General features: G+C 43.0%; 1 protein-coding gene across 2 annotated transcripts in view; it reads right to left on the reverse strand.

Moving 5' to 3' along the window:
• Nucleotides 1–5235: 5235 nt before the first annotated feature.
• The window catches only part of coro2a (coronin, actin binding protein, 2A), a 56656-nt gene continuing 43285 nt past the window's right edge, over nt 5236–18606 (reverse strand). The window contains exons 2-11 of one of the 2 annotated variants that reach the window (XM_037538937.1): nt 18197–18313; nt 17387–17536; nt 16236–16415; nt 13015–13131; nt 12075–12179; nt 11833–11929; nt 10975–11087; nt 10125–10215; nt 9712–9986; nt 5236–6982 (exon numbers count right to left, since the gene is read on the reverse strand). In XM_037538937.1, the coding sequence (XP_037394834.1) occupies nt 6851–6982; nt 9712–9986; nt 10125–10215; nt 10975–11087; nt 11833–11929; nt 12075–12179; nt 13015–13131; nt 16236–16415; nt 17387–17536; nt 18197–18313 (1377 nt within the window). In that variant the 3' untranslated portion in view covers nt 5236–6850. The remainder of the gene's footprint in view (nt 6983–9711; nt 9987–10124; nt 10216–10974; nt 11088–11832; nt 11930–12074; nt 12180–13014; nt 13132–16235; nt 16416–17386; nt 17537–18196; nt 18314–18606) is intronic. The other variant, XM_017718609.2, reaches the window with a different exon arrangement.

Raw genomic sequence — 18606 nt, forward strand, 5'->3', positions numbered from 1 at the left:
AGACACGGGGAGAACATGCAAACTCCACACAGAGAGGACCCTGGCCGCCCGGCTGGGGAATCGAACCCAGGCCCTCCTCGCTGTGAGGCGACAGCGCCACCCACCACACCGCCATACGAGCAAACACCAGAGTCTAATACAAACTGGAAATAGCCTTTAAGACTGATACATGTAAATGAGCTGTGTCCTGATTGGCTGCACTTTAAGAAGTATCCCTGGCTGTGATAAATTCAGTGTGTATATGTGCTGTAGTTCTGTAGAATTATCTCACGCCGTGTGTCATAAAGCTCATTAACCTGTTACAGTTCAAAGCCAGGATTATAATTGATCAGTCTGTGAGGAAGTTTGGCCTGGCAGGCTTTTTCAGTTGCATTACAGTTATGAAGAATCTGTAAACAGTGTAAAACACGGAGGACAGCGCCTAAAGTATAACCATACTTACATCGTGTAGAATAATACAGAGACGAGTCTTTTCACAGGACGTCAGGAGCCGCTTGTATGTCAAATCAATATTTCTGATTTTGTCTGTAGGGATGTTTTTCTTCAGATTTATGAGAAACACCTGTCAGAGTGAGGATAGAGAAATCAGCGTGGATGCACACACCTGTGATAAGGGTGTAGACATATAACCAGAATAAATAAACCAGATCCAGATGATATATCTGCCTGTAGGGAGGATCTGGTTTATTTATTCTGGTTATATGTCTACACCCTTATTACGGTTACTGTACTGTGTTGTGTGTCTGCTACTGGCTGCTAAATGTCCTTCAGGATCAATAATCTGTCTGTCTGTCTGTCTGTCTGTCCATCATCCACTCCCATATGACATGTTAAAAAAAAGCAGCTCAGCAGATGCCAATTAACTTAATAACTATTCTTTCTCCACTGCACCTGAAGACACACTCATGTCTGATCCTAGGGTGAGTGACAGTCAACCAGTCAACAATATACACTCACCTGTTCAGTCGCTTGTTAACACAGACAGCTAATCAGCCAATCACACGGCCGCAGCTCACTGCATTTAGGCCTGTAGAGGTGGTCAAGACGACTTGCTGAAGTGCAGACCGAGCATCAGAACGGAGAAGAAAGGGGATTTAAGGGACTTTGAACGTGGCGTGGTTGTTGGTGCCAGACGGGCTGGTCTGAGTATTTCAGAAACTGCTGATCTGCTGGGATTTTCACACACAACCATCTCTAGGGTTTACAGAGGATGGTCAGAAAAAGAGGAAATATCCAGTGAGCGGTCAGTTGTGTGGACGAAAATGCCTTGTTGATGTGAGAGGTCAGAGGAGAACGGGCAGACTGGTTCCAGATGATAGAAAGACAGCAGGAACTCAAATAACCAACCAACATCTCTGAGGAACGTTTCCAACACCTTGTTGAAAGTCTGACATGAAGAATTAAGACAGTTCTGAAGGTGAAAGGGGGTCCAACCTTTTACTAGCAGGATAAAGTGTACCTAATAAAGTGGCCGGTGAGTGTATATATACATATATACAAAATATGCTTTGGGTTCAGTTATGAACAGAGAAAAGTCACACTGAGGTCCGCTACCTTTTCTTTCTCTAGCTGTAACTTTCTATCTGTACAGTATGTGAAGGAATGCACAAGATTCAGTTTCATAAATAGAATTTTTAGCTGAATTTAGTTTAAATGTGGGTGAGTTGTCCAGTAACACGCCTGTTGTTTGTGTGACCCCTACTAGAAAAAAAAACTGCATATCACGGCTGTCAAAACAAAGCCTAATATCTCAGTTTTTTGGGTTTTTTTTTTTTACAAAATTAGTAAAAATTCTTTTTTTCGTGATCAATACGTTGTGTTTTGGATGATGTTATGATGTTCAGGACATGTTGTGGTTTTGTTGCTGGTATGCTGGTCAGCCAGCATGCCTGTGCTGGGTGAGCAGCTGACCCATCATCAGACCTGCAGTCCTCCAGCAGGGAGGTATGAGTAGTTGAAAAATTCCAAGAAGGATTAAGAATCTACACAAGCGTCAGACGCATGGAGAATTTATTAAATACAGCACCTCTCCGTAAGAAAAACGAGTGTATGCTTCATCTTTAGAAAACGTCACCGGTGGTAAAAGTTAACGGCAAATGAGCTGCTGTGCGTCTCCTGCAGCTCACGGCTGTGATGATACAGCTGGAGTAATGCGGAACGTGGAAAACTAGTGCTAGAAAGATGTTTTAACGTGTGCAGTGATTGTGCTCTGCGTGCTGAAAGCTTTATGAAAGTTTGGTGAAATTTTAGGTGGAGCCTTATTTTCTACCATCAACACCATCAACATTATATGTAGTCGCCTGTAAGCGTGCACTCTCATTACACGACCACATCTGACCTGTGAGGTCACACTGGGGCCGGTTTCTTCCCTTTCAGTGAAGCAATAAAAGCTAATTTCACTCTTCATCCGGCTAAAGTTGTGAAATACGCCGCTGGCCTTCTCCCAGTCTGTCCCAAATATTTCGTTTACTCAGCAATAATGGAATTCGCGATCACTGAAGGACACTACTATATAGTGTTTGATCAGAAGTCATATCACTCCATTAACCCATTAACTATTCATTAGAAAACCTTGAAACAAAAATGATCCAATTCTGTAATCCTGCTTGTTACAAATCAGTTTTTCCTTTATTTTTTTAGCTCATTGTGTTAATGAAGGGGGCAGAGAAATGCAGCCCCTGTTCGGACAAATCAGTGATATTTAAAAAGCACTATCAGTGTGAAACCGTGTGATTTCCAGTATTACAAGTCGAGTTTTGCACGCGAACACACTGCAAGCATTTACACACCAGTGTATAAACAAAACATTCTCTTTAAAACTGCACCAATTATGGCTTTTTTCAGACGTGTGTGTTTTATTGATGCAGCTGCTGAATCTCAGACATGCTGTGTTTTTCTGTGCTGATTATTTGGTGATTTATCAGGAGTGCATAAAATCTGTTAGACTAGAAATACAAGCAGGCTAAAGGCTGTAAGCCACGCAAAATCACTTTCAATCGTCGTCGTTCAAAAATGTGCCTCCTCAAACCTTCGGAAAGCAGCACAAGCACCAGCTGCGTTGAATCATGAGATGCTATAAAGGGGGTCTATATTGGGCGTTAACCCACGTAGCCTGGACCAGAGGTTAAAAACTAGATTTCACACCGCACCTTTAAGATTAAGAGACCCTTATTAGTCCCACAACGGGGAAATAACCCATCCATGAAGTGAAACACCACATACACACTAGTGAGCACACACACACACTAGGGGGCAGTGAGCACACTTGCCCAGAGCGGTGGGCAGCCCTATCCACGGCGCCCGGGGAGCAGTTGGGGGTTAGGTGTCTTGCTCAAGGACACCTCAGTCGTGGACTGTCGGCTCTGGGGATGGAACCAGCAACCTTCCGGTCACGAAGCTGGTTCCCTGACCTCCAGCCCACGACTGCCCAATTATTATTTTTAATTACGCCAAGTCTTTTTTTTATCTATTCAACTCCTCAAACGTCTACGTTTCTTTTTCACTGTCGCACCACATACCGTTCCTTTCCAGCATGGGCTTGTGAGACCGGTTAGGGTCGATAACTGTGTCATACATTAAACCTAAATCTTCTAAACGTTTCAGTAGAGCATCAGTTAGCAGGAAGCTAACTAAAACTCAAAACTCAACTCAAGCTAACTAAAACTCAAACTCTAGCTCATCTAGCAGGCCACATGAAGGGTGCGAACTTAGTCGGTCGCTTGACTTTGGAGGGTTTATACCTTATAAACCTTGGAGTCAGTTAGCCACTAAAAACTCATTCTTTTCATTAGAAATCCTGTTGGAAGGCGTGGCATAAACATATCTGAACACCTACTGTTGGGCAGTCGTGGGCTGGAGGTCAGGGAGCTGGCCCTGTGACCAGAAGGTCGCCGGTTCAATCCCCAGCGCTGGCAGCACCTGACTGAGGTGTCCTTGAGCAAGACACCTAACCCTCAACTGCTCCCCAGGTGCCGTGGATTGGGCTGCCCACCACTCCGGGCAAGTGTGCTCACTGCCCCCTAGTGTGTGTGTGTGTGTGTGTGTGGTGTTTCACAGCTGGGTCAAATGTCCCTTTACCAACTGGAGGCTGATGAGGCAAATGTAGCTGATGAGTTCTGGAAGCTTTCCATCATGCAAGTATGTAATTTAGGCGTCGTCGGCTCAAAGCTAACTGGTGCACACAGCTTACGTTACTTATTAACATTTGTCTCGCAGCTCCAGTGGAAAACTAAATAGACAAAAATAGAGATGAAAGGAAAATGGGGTAAATCCGCTTTTTCATCAAACCACCACTTTAACTGGTTTTATCCTCTGTACCATCTCGCAACGTGCTCCATTCTCTGGTACTTTTGGGAAACTCAGCATTGCAATGAAAATGCTGTCGGATGCAGACGGATTAAAAAACAAAGAACAAAAAAAAACAGACATAAACAAACGAACGCCCGGAATCTCAAGAGCTTTTACTTCCATTGCGCTTCATAAAGTCAGTCTGGACTGTCTGACTAACTTCTGTTCTTCTAACCTTTGACTGATCAGTCACCAGTGAGCAAGTTGGTTAATCAGGTTCTTGCTGCCCGTCTGAAAAGAGCACAAGCACCACGTTCAGAACTGTTTCCAGCTGTTCCTGCACCTAATCGTAACATGCCAACCGACCTGACTTAAAGATGGCCTGGATAATGAAACAATAACCATTGCTGAAACTCCACATCAGCAGCAACAGCTTGAACTTCGAACAGTTGCTACCCCAGTACGGCTGTTCAAAGGTGGTGTGCTGTCACTCTGTGGATCCGGAGGGAAAAGAAGTAGGTAGCGTTACCACTCAGCAGGACTGTGGGCTCTGCCAGCTGAGTTAGATAAAGACTTTTGGTTAATACATGAAAATATTTTCATATGTGTAATTATAGCCTTTTTTAGCATGCATTTTTCTTTAAGGTTCAAAATACCAATAACAAATAATAATAAATATTATCAATAACTGTTGATCTTGAATGATACTGTGAAATGTGCATCTAAGATTTTTGGCCACATCACCCAGTCTAAAAAGTTGCCAGAAAAATGGGGAAAAACCCCTGAAACCTCTGAGATTCAGGAAAGTCCGTAGTAGGTTAATAATAATAATAATAATAATAATAATAAATAATAATATTAATAAAAGTAACATCCCACTGCAGTCCCCACAGTGCATCAGCAGAGAACAGTGCACTGAAACATTTAAACCTCCAGATCTGCTCGGAGTTAACAATGATTTCCTTAAATTTCAGGCATTTTAATATTCTTTTGTTCTATTTTACAGTGTCTTTAAAAAACAAAACAAAACAGGGTATAAATAAAAGAAGTAAAGCATGTGGGACGATGTGCGATACCCGTACAGAGAGATGGCTTTTTCACCAGCAGCAGTTCATTCAGCCACAGACAGTGTTTCAGCGTTTTAACGGCTTCCGATCGCTTCCTCAGTACAGACGCAGTGTTGAACTCGTTATGTTCCGTTACATTAATCACATCCCTCTAACATCATACAGCAGGTCAACTAGCACACCAAACTGTTCAGGCTCCGCCCACAAACATGCTCTTTTATAGATACTGATGCGAGATTTACAGAACCCTGGTAAAACGTTCCCATTCAAGACGATGAGAAACCAGAACACAACTCAGTTTTCATCACAACGCTTAGATTTAGAGCATGTTATTAATTTGAAATGATATTTATGCTGCATGTGTGTGAAAGGTCTTACCGTTAAGCTTAGATCAGGTCTTATTTCTCTCTCTCTCTCTCTCTGTGACCGAGTAGCTTGACTACAGGAATGTAGCTGGACTAGATTCTATGTATTCTGTCTTTAGTGCCATAACGTCGGCATGAACGTCAGTAGGATGAGAAAAACGTGCGGAAATCTTTTACAGTAACTTCCGCCACGCCACAGAACGAGCGGCGTAGACCATGTTAACGAGCCCTCAATGCACAAATCTGCTGATGTGAGGAAAAGTCAAACTGTCAGGATGGATAGGGTGTCGTTTTTGTTCGGTGTCAGGGATTATCATGGGAATCAGGGAATCAGGGAATACTCTATGGTGTTCGCCAGCAACATTTTCCTGAACGCCGCCACATACACTGAACAATATTACAGCAAAGTCAGAAAACAAATGTACAGCCTCAAGCTGGTAAAGTCAAGTGAATCGGTGACAGAGAGACAAGCGGGACGAAAGCTGAGCTGTTAAGCCAGGCAGAGTCTCTCTACACACAGTTAAGAGATGCAGTTTCTCATTGAACAATATTTTTTTCAATGGTATTTTTGGTAGATCGTCCAAACTTGGTCAAACAGCAGTAGCTAGAAACCAAAACACAGTTGTGGGTGGAGCATGAATCAAGAAATTAATCTGCAAAGTGAAACATTCAGTGTATTATGCAATCATCCTATACGCTATATATTCTATGTCCCTTCTTCCCAATGATTATTCAACACACACACACACACACACACACACACACACACACACACACACACACACACACACACACACAGGAATGTACACTCTTACACTGTAAGACAGGCACAATTTTTTTCCCGAAATTAAAAAGTACAATTCAAAAAGGATCACATGCCAAAAAAATTGCATAGCTCTGAGGCATAAAAACAAATCTAAATGAAAGCAACAAAACAAAACATTAAAATGTGCTGAATTCTATTTTCTGCACAAAGCCATACAAAAGTCTAGTGAGGAATGCTTCAGGGTTAAGGGGTTTCAGCCTGTGCGCCTCACACACTCGGCTCATCTAGGTGTGGTCAAGTGAGAAGGTGTGTGTGTGCTGGACAGGTCGTGGTGCGTTTCGGTGCGTCTCAGTGAGAGTGTGTCCTCAGCGCAAACTCTGCACGTTCTTCACGTTTTTGATCTCCAGCTCCAGCTGCTTTATCCGAACATCCCGCTGGTTCAGCAGCTCCCGCAGCTTCCGGATTTCATCCTGCTGCTTATAGAACATCTGCCGCAACTACACACACACACACACACACACACACACACACACACACACACACACAGTTAGATGACATCTGACCTGTTTTATTAAGCCTTTTTAAGCAACGTACAATAATAATTATTGTTATTATTGTTGTTCTTATTACTATTAGTAATGTTATTATAAGAAGGTTCATTAAAAATATCTTTAAGTGACAGTCACCCCAAACGTAGTTGATAACCAAGAACGCTCTGGCGTCTTTGTTTGCTTCTCTAGTTTAGCACCGAAGCTACAGAACTAATGTAGCTAACAAGTAATGGAAGCTTATAGGCCGAAACTAAGCATGGTGCTATCTGCACGCCTAAATCATCACAAACCTGCCTCGGAAACGGACAAATACACACAGAATTCAGGCTTCAAAGCTGTTTTCAGCTGTGCTAATGTTCTTTTGTCCATGTTTACTGATAACTGTGTATCGTACAGTGTTGGCAACCAAATGAGCGTCTCAGAAACCAGACCAGGCCAAGAACCTCCTGCCCATCTAAACGCTGTCACTACTGTCAGGAGATCTTAAACCCCCCCATCATTCAGTGTGATGTAACCGAATTGGCTGTTAACATTCTGTTCCAGGCATGATGTTCGAAGCAACCCAGCAATAGGTTGGAAAGAAGTGTTGGATCGTGCCTCAAGGAATCATGTGTTAGCCTTCACCCTCCCAGCTTGGCAGCATTGTCTGAGAAGCTGAGACCCAGCTAGCATATGGAAGTGGATAAGACTTGGCAGTCGTGGGCTGGAGGTCAGGGAACTGGCCCTGTGACCGGAAGGTCACCGGTTTGATCCCCAGAGCCGACAGTCCATGACTGAGGTGTCCTTGAGCAAGACACCTAACCCCCAACTGCTCCCCGGGCACTGCGGATTGGGCTGCCCACCGCTCCGGGCAAGTGTGCTCACTGCCCCCTAGTGTGTGTGTTCACTAGTGTGTATGTGGTGTTTCACTTCACGGATGGGTTAAATGCAGAGGTGGAATTTCCCCGTTTGTGGGATTAAAAAAGCATCACTTAACTTAAAATATGATACAAATCAGCCCATCTACTTTTACAGGAAGGAACATTTTGACTAATATGTAAAGGCGACCAAATCACAAACCTTTCTTTGAGTGACATATAGGCAATTTGTAAAATGATGCTACAAGATAAACAGGCACAGGGAAACAGCATTTAGCCTGATAACCAAATATTTGTTTTGCAGTGTATGAGTAAAACCCGGCGCATGGAAATACATACACACGGATGTCCACCTACACATAGACTCCCAGTAGTACAAGGAGAACACACACTATATTTCCAAAAGTATTCACTCGTCTGGCTTCACACGCATATGAACTTGAGTGACATCCCATTCTTAAGCCAAAGGGTTTAATATGATGTTGGCCCACCCTTTGCAGCTATAGCAGCTTCAACTCTTCTAGGAAGGCTTTCCACAAGGGTTAGGAGTGTTTATGGGAATTTTTGACCGTTCTTCCAGAAGCGCATTTGTGAGGTCAGACACTGATGTTGGACGAGAAGGCCTGGCTCACAGTCTCCGCTCTAATTCATCCCAAAGGTGTTCTATGGGGTTGAGGTCAGGACTCTGTGCAGGCCAGTCAAGTTCTTCCACACCAAACTGGCTCATGCATGTCTTTATGGACCTGTTCCCACAAAGTTGGGAGCATGAAATTGTCCAAAATCACTTGAAGTATTAAGAGCTCCTTTCACTGGAACTAAGGGGCCGAGCCCAACTCCTGAAAAACAACCCACACCATGATCCCCCCTCCACCAAACTTTACACTCAGCACAGTGCAGTCAGACAAGTACCGTCTCCTGGCAACCGCCAAACCCAGACTCATCCATCGGATTCCCAGACGGAGAAGTGTGATTGGTCACTCCAGAGAACTCGTCTCCACTGCTCTAGAGTCCAGTGGCGGCGCTTTACTCCACTGCATTCCACGCTTTGCATTGCGCTTGGTGATGTAAGGCTTGGATGCAGCTGCTCGGCCATGGAAACCCATTCCATGAAGCTCTCTACGCTGTTCTTGAGCTGATCTGAAGGCCACATGAAGTTTGGAGGTCTGTTGTGATTGACTCTGCAGAAAGTTGGTGACCTCTGCGCACTATGCCCCTCAGCATCCGCTGACCGCTCTGTCATTTTACGTGGCCGACCACTTCGTGGCTGACTTGCTGTCGTTCCCAATCACTTCCACTTTGTTATAATCCCACTGACAGTTGACTGTGGAATATTTAGTAGTGAGGAAATTTCACGACTGGACTTGCTGCACAGGTGGCGTCCGATCACGGCACCACGCTGGAACTCAATGAGCTCCTGAGAGCGACCCATTCTTTCACTAATGTCTGTAGAAGCAGTCTGCAGGCCTAGGGGCTCGGCTTTATACACCTGTGGCCACGGAAGTGACTGGAACACCTGAATTCAGTGATTTGGATGGGGGAGTGAACACTTTTGGCAATAGAGTGTATTTTAGAGTTTTTTCCCCTCCTGACTCAGTAAAAGTACTTGTTTCAGTTTCTGTTTAAAATTCAAAATCTTACATAGTGCAGCTTTAAGAATGCAGTAAGACCTAAAACCAAAAACTAATGTCTGTATCTGAGTGTGTGTGTGTGTGTCTGTGTGTGTGTGTGTGTGTGTGTGTGTCTGTGTGTGTGTGTGTGTGTGTGTGTGTGTGTGTGTGTGTGTGTGTGTGTCTGTGTGGTTTTGGGGGGGTGTATGACCTCATTCTCTGTTTTGGGCGGAGAGCAGTGAGTGAAGTCTCTCTGTCCATTGGTGATGGTGTTGGAGCTCCTGTCGTGTGGTGGGGCATTGGTGGAGGTCTCTCTCCTCTCCCTTTCCTCCTGCTGTTGCTGCTGCTGAATGAGGCTGAACGGCAGAGGACCCGGGCGGCTCACACTCCGCTGACTGTCAACAGACACAATGGGGGCCTTTACTGACCCTAGGTCGGCATACGGCTCCAACTTACTGCCCGGTTTTAAAGACATCAACACAGGATCTGCGGAGACAGACAGCAAGAACACATTTGAAGGTGGAGCAAATAAAGGCAATTCAGATATGATGAGTGGAAGAGAGAAATCAGCTTAGTCTCCCAGCATGTCTTAGTAGTGTACGCTTGAGATTTATCAGCTCTGACCTTTGTCCATCCCGCTCAGCCACTCCTCGGCTGTCATGGCAGGCTCCTTCCCAGCCGTCATGGGGTAAATATCCTCCTGATAGGATTCAGACTGTGGAGAAAAAAAGAAATGACATCCTTACTGCGCTGAACTGGCCTCCAGGGCTTCGTGCTGAACTATAGCAGTAACACCAGAACAAGAACAGTGCAGGACCTGGTAGATGCGTATAGCTGTATACGGTGCTGATTCTTACACATTTTCAGTTAAGTCTCAGCCTAGATTCACAAAATTATTCTTTAAATAATTCTTTAAATTGAAATGTATAATTTTTCCCGTGTTTTTCTTTTAAAGAAATACTCAAAAACATGTCTGGCATCAGTAGTTTGCTTTTTCAGCTTTGCAATGGAGCACCGGGGATAACACACCTGCACCAATCAGCATGGTGCTAACTGCATAACTCACCACACAACAATCACTCAAATTTTAAATAATCTCACGTAAACTGTCTTAAAAAGTCTCTGGCACGGTTAACATTAAAAACGCATTCATGGGTACACAATTCATAGTAGCGTAATTCATAGCACATGATTCATTCCTAGTTGGTAGTGAACCATTTATAGTAGATACTGAGTAATCCATGACAGATATTAAATAATGCATAGTATTTAATAAATAATTCATAATAGATACTTAATCATTTGTAGTTGATGGTGAAAATTTCCAAGTAGTTAGTGAATAAATTATAGCAGATACTGAGTACTAATAAGGGAACAATAGGCCTCCAGTCTAAAGGGTTAAGACATTCTCTTACTGGGTCTTGTTGTCTTAAGATCCTTTGTAAATTACTATTAGAAGATAGTGAGCAGTTACCCTGCGGGGAACGATCATGGATAGAGGCTCAATGAGGCTTTTGATGGTCACCAGTCTATAAAACCTGAAAACTTCACAGGAACACACATCCAGACCTCGCTTTGGCATGACACCTGAGAGAGAGCACACACACACACACACACACACACACACACACACACACACACACACACACACACACACACACACACACACACACTTTAAATGCATACAAAAGACAGAACACTTCACTCCTTCCTCATTAACTCACATTTTAAAACGATGTTACTGCCTTTTATAAAAATGTGGCTCTTTAAAGTAAAACACAGCAGAAAAATCCACCCAGAGGCTTTTAGGAGGTCTTTCAGGTTCAAAATGGCCCGGGACAGTTTGGATTACCTACTGATATTCTGATATTTTAAACCTTCATACATGGTGGCTAAATGAATGAAAGCTTGATCATTTAGGATAAAACAAGTAGCCAGTCAAAAAAAAGAGCAGCAGACAGGAATAAACAAGTGAGAAGCTCCAGGTTTTTGTGCTGTTTGTCATTCAAATAATTCTCCAGGTGATTTGCATGGTGAATGGGCTGAATACAGGTGCTCGTTCTCACGTCATGAGGAGGCGTCGGTTTTTTAGCACGTACAGAGTGACATGCATTGTGACCCCACGTCCTGGTACTGTACAAAAAACTAAACGCTGCTGACAAAACCCATTTGTTTTTGGGTCCACAGGTTAAAACGGTTGAGGATTAGGAGGCGCAGAGCGTTCTTATTACATGTAGACACTATTTACCCACACATGCACACATACCCATAGCTGGATATATAAAAGTATAAAAAAGTGTTTTAAAAAAAAAAACGTGTGTTTGTTTCTTACCCATTCCCTTCTGAGGAAGTATAGATCGATATTCGGTCAGAAAGTGCACGTATGGCTTCTCGGAGCTGATTTCATAGTACCTGATATTACCATCTCCCTACAGAGCACAGAGGAGGCTCAGACACAAACATAAACAAACACCACAGCATATTCTTCACATGAACATCGCTGTTACTGTTACTAATGTTTAGAGTAATAACAACAATATTACAGAGTAACTACTTCAGCGCGTGTGTACTCACTTTTCCTGCTATATAAAGCATGTGTGTGTCAGGGTCGTAGAAGGGGAACAAAACGCCGGAGGACCCATCCAGATCCTCCTGAAACGACGGCTCAGAGAGGTCCTCCTAGACACACACACACACACACACACACACACACACACACACACACACACACACAAGCTGTTTGTTCATGACAACAGATGGACTACATCCTGCAGCTCTAAATCTACGAGGTGAACCTATATGGTAGACGTTTGTGAGTTTGGCTACAAAGTAGGCATTTTATTAATCTTAAAAACTTTGGGATTCAGGTGATCCAGTGATATTCAGAGGGAAACATTTCTTTCCCTCTCAAACACGGCTTTTATTTTATTTTATTTGATTTGTGTGTGATTCACAAAGTGTGGTTCATCTGTGCAAAACTCAAAACAGTTCATATGTGTAATAATAATAATAATAATTGTGAGCAATAACTGAGAGATACAATATACTAGATGTTTCATATTTACTATCACAGTCACCGCCACTTTACTGCATTCATAAGAACTTAAATCTCGTGGATATATTACAAATTTCTCTTTATCTTTGTTTTAAATGATTAAAGTGTTTATTCTTTTACATAAATGGTTGCAACTGTAACAACTGCAGTTTCCCTCTGGGATCAATAAAGGATTCGGATTCTGATCCTGATCACCTCCCCAGAGTAAGCTGGCTTAGACCTGGAGCTCCTTGTATGAGAAACGATGTCGATTACAGAAAAGACCAAACAATTTAGCCATTCGTGGGCTGATGTTGCATTTGACCATACTTATGTCCAAGTACGGATACCCACAGAAAACTTGCGTTAGTCAATTTTATGTTTTCTAGTGTTTTACAAAGCCATGCAGCAACTCTGACACAAGAGGGCGCTGGAGACCAAGTTATGTCAGGCTGAAAGAGTAAAGGACAGGACGCTCACCTGATCCCAGAGTGCAATCTGCCGGTGGTTCCAGCAGGATGTCCCCGTGGACAGCAGCATCTTAAGGTTTCCCAAAAACAGAACTTTACTCGCTTTATGGGTCTTGTAATTCGTCTCCTGCAATCAAAACACAAGCCTTAAGCAACACAGAAGCGGTGGCTGTGTTCGAACGGAGCAAAGGCACGGCAGACTTCGCATTTCTACATAAATCTGATGTACACTATAGAGACGACAACCCAACAAAACAAAACATCATTCATATTTTTATTCATTTATTGATCAAAGTGATCTAACGTTAACCGACTTTGTTGGCTAAAGTGTGTAAATTTGAGCCAATATTACTTTAACCAAATGTTTTCTGTAACTGTCCGTCTTCCCTTGTGATCATTTGGCCCAATTTCTCCTTACAGAGCTGCTTCAACTCATAATGGTGGTGAACTTAGGGTTGGACTTCTGCTTCAACCATTCTCAGGCTGATGTTCTGTAAATAGGGCAAGACCATCCAAACTCTAATTGACTGGCATCCAATTGATTGGACCTCCTGACTCTAATTATCCTCTACACCCAACTGGTAATTCTAGATGGTCACAAACTGTCGCAGCACAGACAATTTGTGTGATCACTTTGTTCAACCAATGCCTGCGTTCAATGAATATGTCTGGTTCCCCACTGAGGCCTCCCCCCTGCCCTACACACTGTTTTTCCTGGGTAAACAGTGTTTATTGAACAAAATAAATGCTTACTGCCCAGATAAATCAATAAATGTATGTATACACTATACTGCCAAAAGTATTCGCTCGTCTGGCTTCACACGCATATGAACTTGAGTGACATCCCGTTCTTAATCCATAGGGTTTAATATGATGTCGGCCCACCCTTTGCAGCTATAGCAGCTTCAACTCTTCTGGGAAGGCTTTCCACAAGGGTTAGGAGTGTTTATGGGAATTTCTGACCGTTCTTCCAGAAGCTCATTTGTGATGTCAGACACTGATGTTGGACGAGAAGGCCTGGCTCACAGTCTCCGCTCTAATTCATCCCAAAGGTGTTCTATGGGGTTGAGGTCAGGACTCTGTGCAGGCCAGTCAAGTTCTTCCACACCAAACTGGCTCATCCGTGTCTTTATGGACCTGCTTTGTGCACTGGTGTGCAGTCATGTTGGAGCAGGAAGGGGCCGTCCCCAAACTGTTCCCACAAAGTTGGGAGCATGAAATTGTCCAAAATCTCTTGGTGCTGAAGCTTTAAGAGTTCCTTTCACTGGAACTAAGGAGCCGAGCCCAACTCCTGAAAAACAACCCCACACCATGATCCCCCCTCCACCAAACTTTACACTCGGCACAATGCAGTCAGACAAGTACCGTCTCCTGGCAACCGCCAAACCCAGACTCGTCCATCGGATTTCCAGACAGAGAAGCGTGATTGGTCACTCCAGAGAACTCGTCTCCACTGCTCTAGAGTCCAGTGGCGGCGCTTTACACCACTGCATTCCACGCTTTGCATTGTGCTTGGTGATGTAAGGCTTGGATGCAGCTGCTCGGCCATGGAAACCCATTCCATGAAGCTCTCTACGCTGTTCTTGAGCTGATCTGAAGTCCACATGAAGTTTGGAGGTCTGTAGCAATGCAGTGTGGCCATGGAAGCGATTGGAATACCTTAAATGAATTGTTTGGATGGGTGAGTGAATACTTTTGGAAATATAATGTATATGCTTAATGCACTGTGTGTGTCTGTTCTTTTTCCCTCCAGAGGAGGTGTGAATTTTAGATGTGTGGTGCTGAGGGCCAGAGAAGGGGCAGTGTATGAAATATGCAGACATCCATAGTGGAAAAAAATGAAAGCCATCCAAGTTTTTATAAAATTGGTTAATGCTAACGACAAGATGGAAAAGCCCTTCAGTAACAATAGTTCAACTTGACTGATGAAAGTATGACAAACAGAAAATAACATTATCTAACAGAAGAGATTACTGAAATACGACTATTTCTATTTCTGCTTCATTCAAATAATGTCATCACAGACATGCGCGCAGCAACCTCTATACAATTAAAGTTGAGCAAATAAGACAAACGTGATTAATCCTGTTTAACTACCCAAAGCAATTCAATTAATCACAATTCATTAAGTCTATACAAGAAACTATTTAAAGAGTGTAAAACAATCGAAATTTAGACCAATTTCTAAAGGACATTTTCATCAAAAGACTTAATGTTATGGTACAAAAACAACGTCACAGTATTAAGTGGTGTATAGTGTCAGCGTATAGAGTTAGCTTACAGTCATATGCAAAAATCCAAATATACCCAGTCAAATTCCATTAAAAAGCAAAAACATAAAACACAAAAATGCACCATAACATTTTTATATGCCACAATTTATGCAGATAAATAGCAATTATGCATTCAAATATATAGTAGTGCGTAATTTCACTTAGAAAATCAACAAAACATTGGATTTAACCAGGGGTCCCCAAACTGGCACATGACTGTATAATGCTATTGTGTAAAGTTTGCATACACACACACACACACAGACACACACACACACCAAACTAACTAGGAACATTACTTACTCATTCATGCAGTTATCTAATCAGCCAATCGTGTGGGAGCAACTCGTATAACTACTCTGTACAACTGTGGCGAGCAGAAAAGCGTCTCAGAAGCCATAACCCATCCAACCTTGAACAAGACGGGCTACAATGACAGAAGACCACATTCAGGTTCCCCTTCGGTCAACCAAGAACAGAAAGCCGAGGCCATGCCGGGCTCGGACAGCTGAAGACTGGAAAAACGTAGCCTGGTTGGAATTTCCATTGTTTCTGGACCTCGTTTACCTCAGCTAGATTAGTCAGTACAGCCATGGTCTCAGCCTTCTCCGTCATATCCTCACCAACACGTCCTCAACAACCCGCTCATGCTCAGCTACGTGTATTTCAGAGGACCAAAGCGTTACATACTTACACGCAAATACAAGCGAAACAGTCCATTTTCGATGAACCGATGGACATGCATGCACGTCCCTAACGTTTTGTCCCTATTGCTGGATGCACTGTGGCAGTTTATGTGTGAGCTGGTACACGTTAAACATGCAATTCATAACACTAAGATGTGACACGACTGAAATGCTTATTACCGCTTTGTTGAGTCAGGGTAAAAACAAAAGACCAGTGAAGGGCGGAGACCTGGCTTCCGTCGACATACACACACCCTCACACACACACTCACCCGCAGGAGTGTCCCTGCGCGAGGGTCGATGATACGAATCTTCTTGTCCTTGCAGGATGTAGCAAGACGACTGCCGTCCATGTTGAAGGACATAGACAGAACCACGTCAGAGTGGACACTGATTGTCCGCACAGGGTTCTTCACCACAGGTTCAGGACAGTTTAGGTTCCACACCATCACCTACACACACACAAACACAGCTGCAGATGAGCTGAAGCTCAGATTCTATTTGTTTTTCTTTATTACAGAAATAAAGATGCTCAACTATGTTGATTCAAGGGCAAATATGAAAATAATCAGCTATTTATCAGAGTACATAGAGCTTCAGACGCTTTGCACTGCACTGGAAACATGCACTGGGAGACTATTCTGTTCAGACACACACACACACACACACACACACACACACACACACATACATATATATCACTGCTGTCTGACGAAAACCTTGTATCTCCATTTTTGACGTTTTTCAATTTTTGCCATAATCCGAAAATACGAGTCGGGCTTTATACTGTCTGTAAATTACGTGATGAATAGACTAAACAAACTGACCCAAAACGACTTCGAAAAATCTCTGGTTCCATTGAGTTACATTAAAAGTAAAGCATCTTTTTTGCTCCTCCTGTAAAGTGACTGTTTTGGAGATACAAGGTTTTCTTCCGACAGCAGCGATATGTTCATTCATCATATTCATAACATTATATCATTTTCAATGATTGGCAAAAGTGAGTGCGAAATGGTGAACAGCAGAGTTGCAGATATGGAAAAGGGCAGCACGTTACAGATGGTGCAAGGCGAAGAGGTGGCATGGCCCATCTATACTCACTATGCTACAGGTGAAGGGGGGCATGGCCAAGCTTGACTCTATATAATTGCCAGCTATAGAATTAGAGTGCTGTATGTTAAAACACAAATTCTTTGGTTTATGACAGGGTGAGATATAGAATAACATGACTTTAGAGGTTGATGGGCAAAAAGAGGGCGGGGACTGTCACCATTTACACTAACTGTCTCTCATTAAACTCTCCTTTTGAGGGACAAATGGTCACTTGTTTCACTTTCCAGATGGGCTATATCAAAATTCAATTTATGATGTTACTCACCAAATTACTTATTTACTTTTTTTGTTTTTTACTTGGCCCAAGTACCTGGTAATCGTATCCAGTGCTGAACAGTACGTTGCTGGCTGTCGGGTGCCACTCTATGAGCCCCACCCTGCGGGAGTGACCCTGCAGCTCCTTCCAGGGAACTGTGATGTTCTTCATCACACCATGCTGAGGGATATCCCAGACTTTTACCTGGAAACAAACACACACACACACACACACACACACACACACACACACCCCTAGTTAAAGAGCAACTCCAAAGATTTTTTTTAAATGTGGCAAAATTCAATCATTAAGATGTAAACCAGTCAATCAGAGTGATCTGATGTGAAACGTGTCATTCTAGAGAAATTTACAGGGTCAGAATTGTTCACAGTGATGGTAGTGATGGTGATAGGAACTAGACATCTAAAGATTTAAATGCCTCTAAAAGTTACCGCACAGAAAACTATTACCTGGAATGGTTATGAATTCGCTGCTGAAGGCTGAGACTGTATTATGACATTTTGAGATGAAACTATAAAAGCTCACAAGGACACGTGCAAGGCTCACTGGTCAGCCAAAAAAAAGAGAGAGTGTTTGTGTTGTAGACATTGTGACGGTGCAGGCCAACAAAGGGGCTGTGTGATTTGCTTAGTCGTCAGTTTTTCTTTTTTTGGTATGTAAATGCATTATTTACATAACTGTTTATATATATAACCTAATTTAGACGGCTGAAGGTCCATGTGTGTGGAAATGTGTTCCTTCATCACACGAATCGCATTAAAAAGCAAAAAATAAGTTGTGCTGTTAGAACGAGTGAATATCTATAGTTATGTTTTTTTCAGTGTATTTTCTGGGTGTACTGACCGTAGCGTCCTCTGAACATGAAGCGATGCAGAAATCATCGAACGGGTTCCATTTGATGTCCAGCACATTCCCTCTGTGGCCAGAAACCTTTGGGTGATGAGGGTCAACTTTTCCTGTCTTAAAACACACACACACACACACAGACTGGTTAGAGGTGAGAATACACACTCTTGCCACTGCGGGTGAAAATATGTGTGCAATATTAACGCGTGTGTGTGTCACACCTCCCTGCTAGAAGCCAAGGAATCTCTAGTGAGTGTGAAAGGATGAAAGAGTGCACCAGAGTTCACTGGAAATCTTCAACCTTCATAACAGCGAAGCACACAAACAAACATTCCAGAGAACATTAACTTCATCAACACCACACATCCATCCCTCCCTCTTTCTTTTCTCTGTTATATTCATCTCTT

The sequence above is a fragment of the Pygocentrus nattereri genome, chromosome 5, assembly GCF_015220715.1.
Source record: "Pygocentrus nattereri isolate fPygNat1 chromosome 5, fPygNat1.pri, whole genome shotgun sequence".
In the NCBI taxonomy this organism is placed as follows: Eukaryota; Metazoa; Chordata; class Actinopteri; order Characiformes; family Serrasalmidae; genus Pygocentrus; species Pygocentrus nattereri.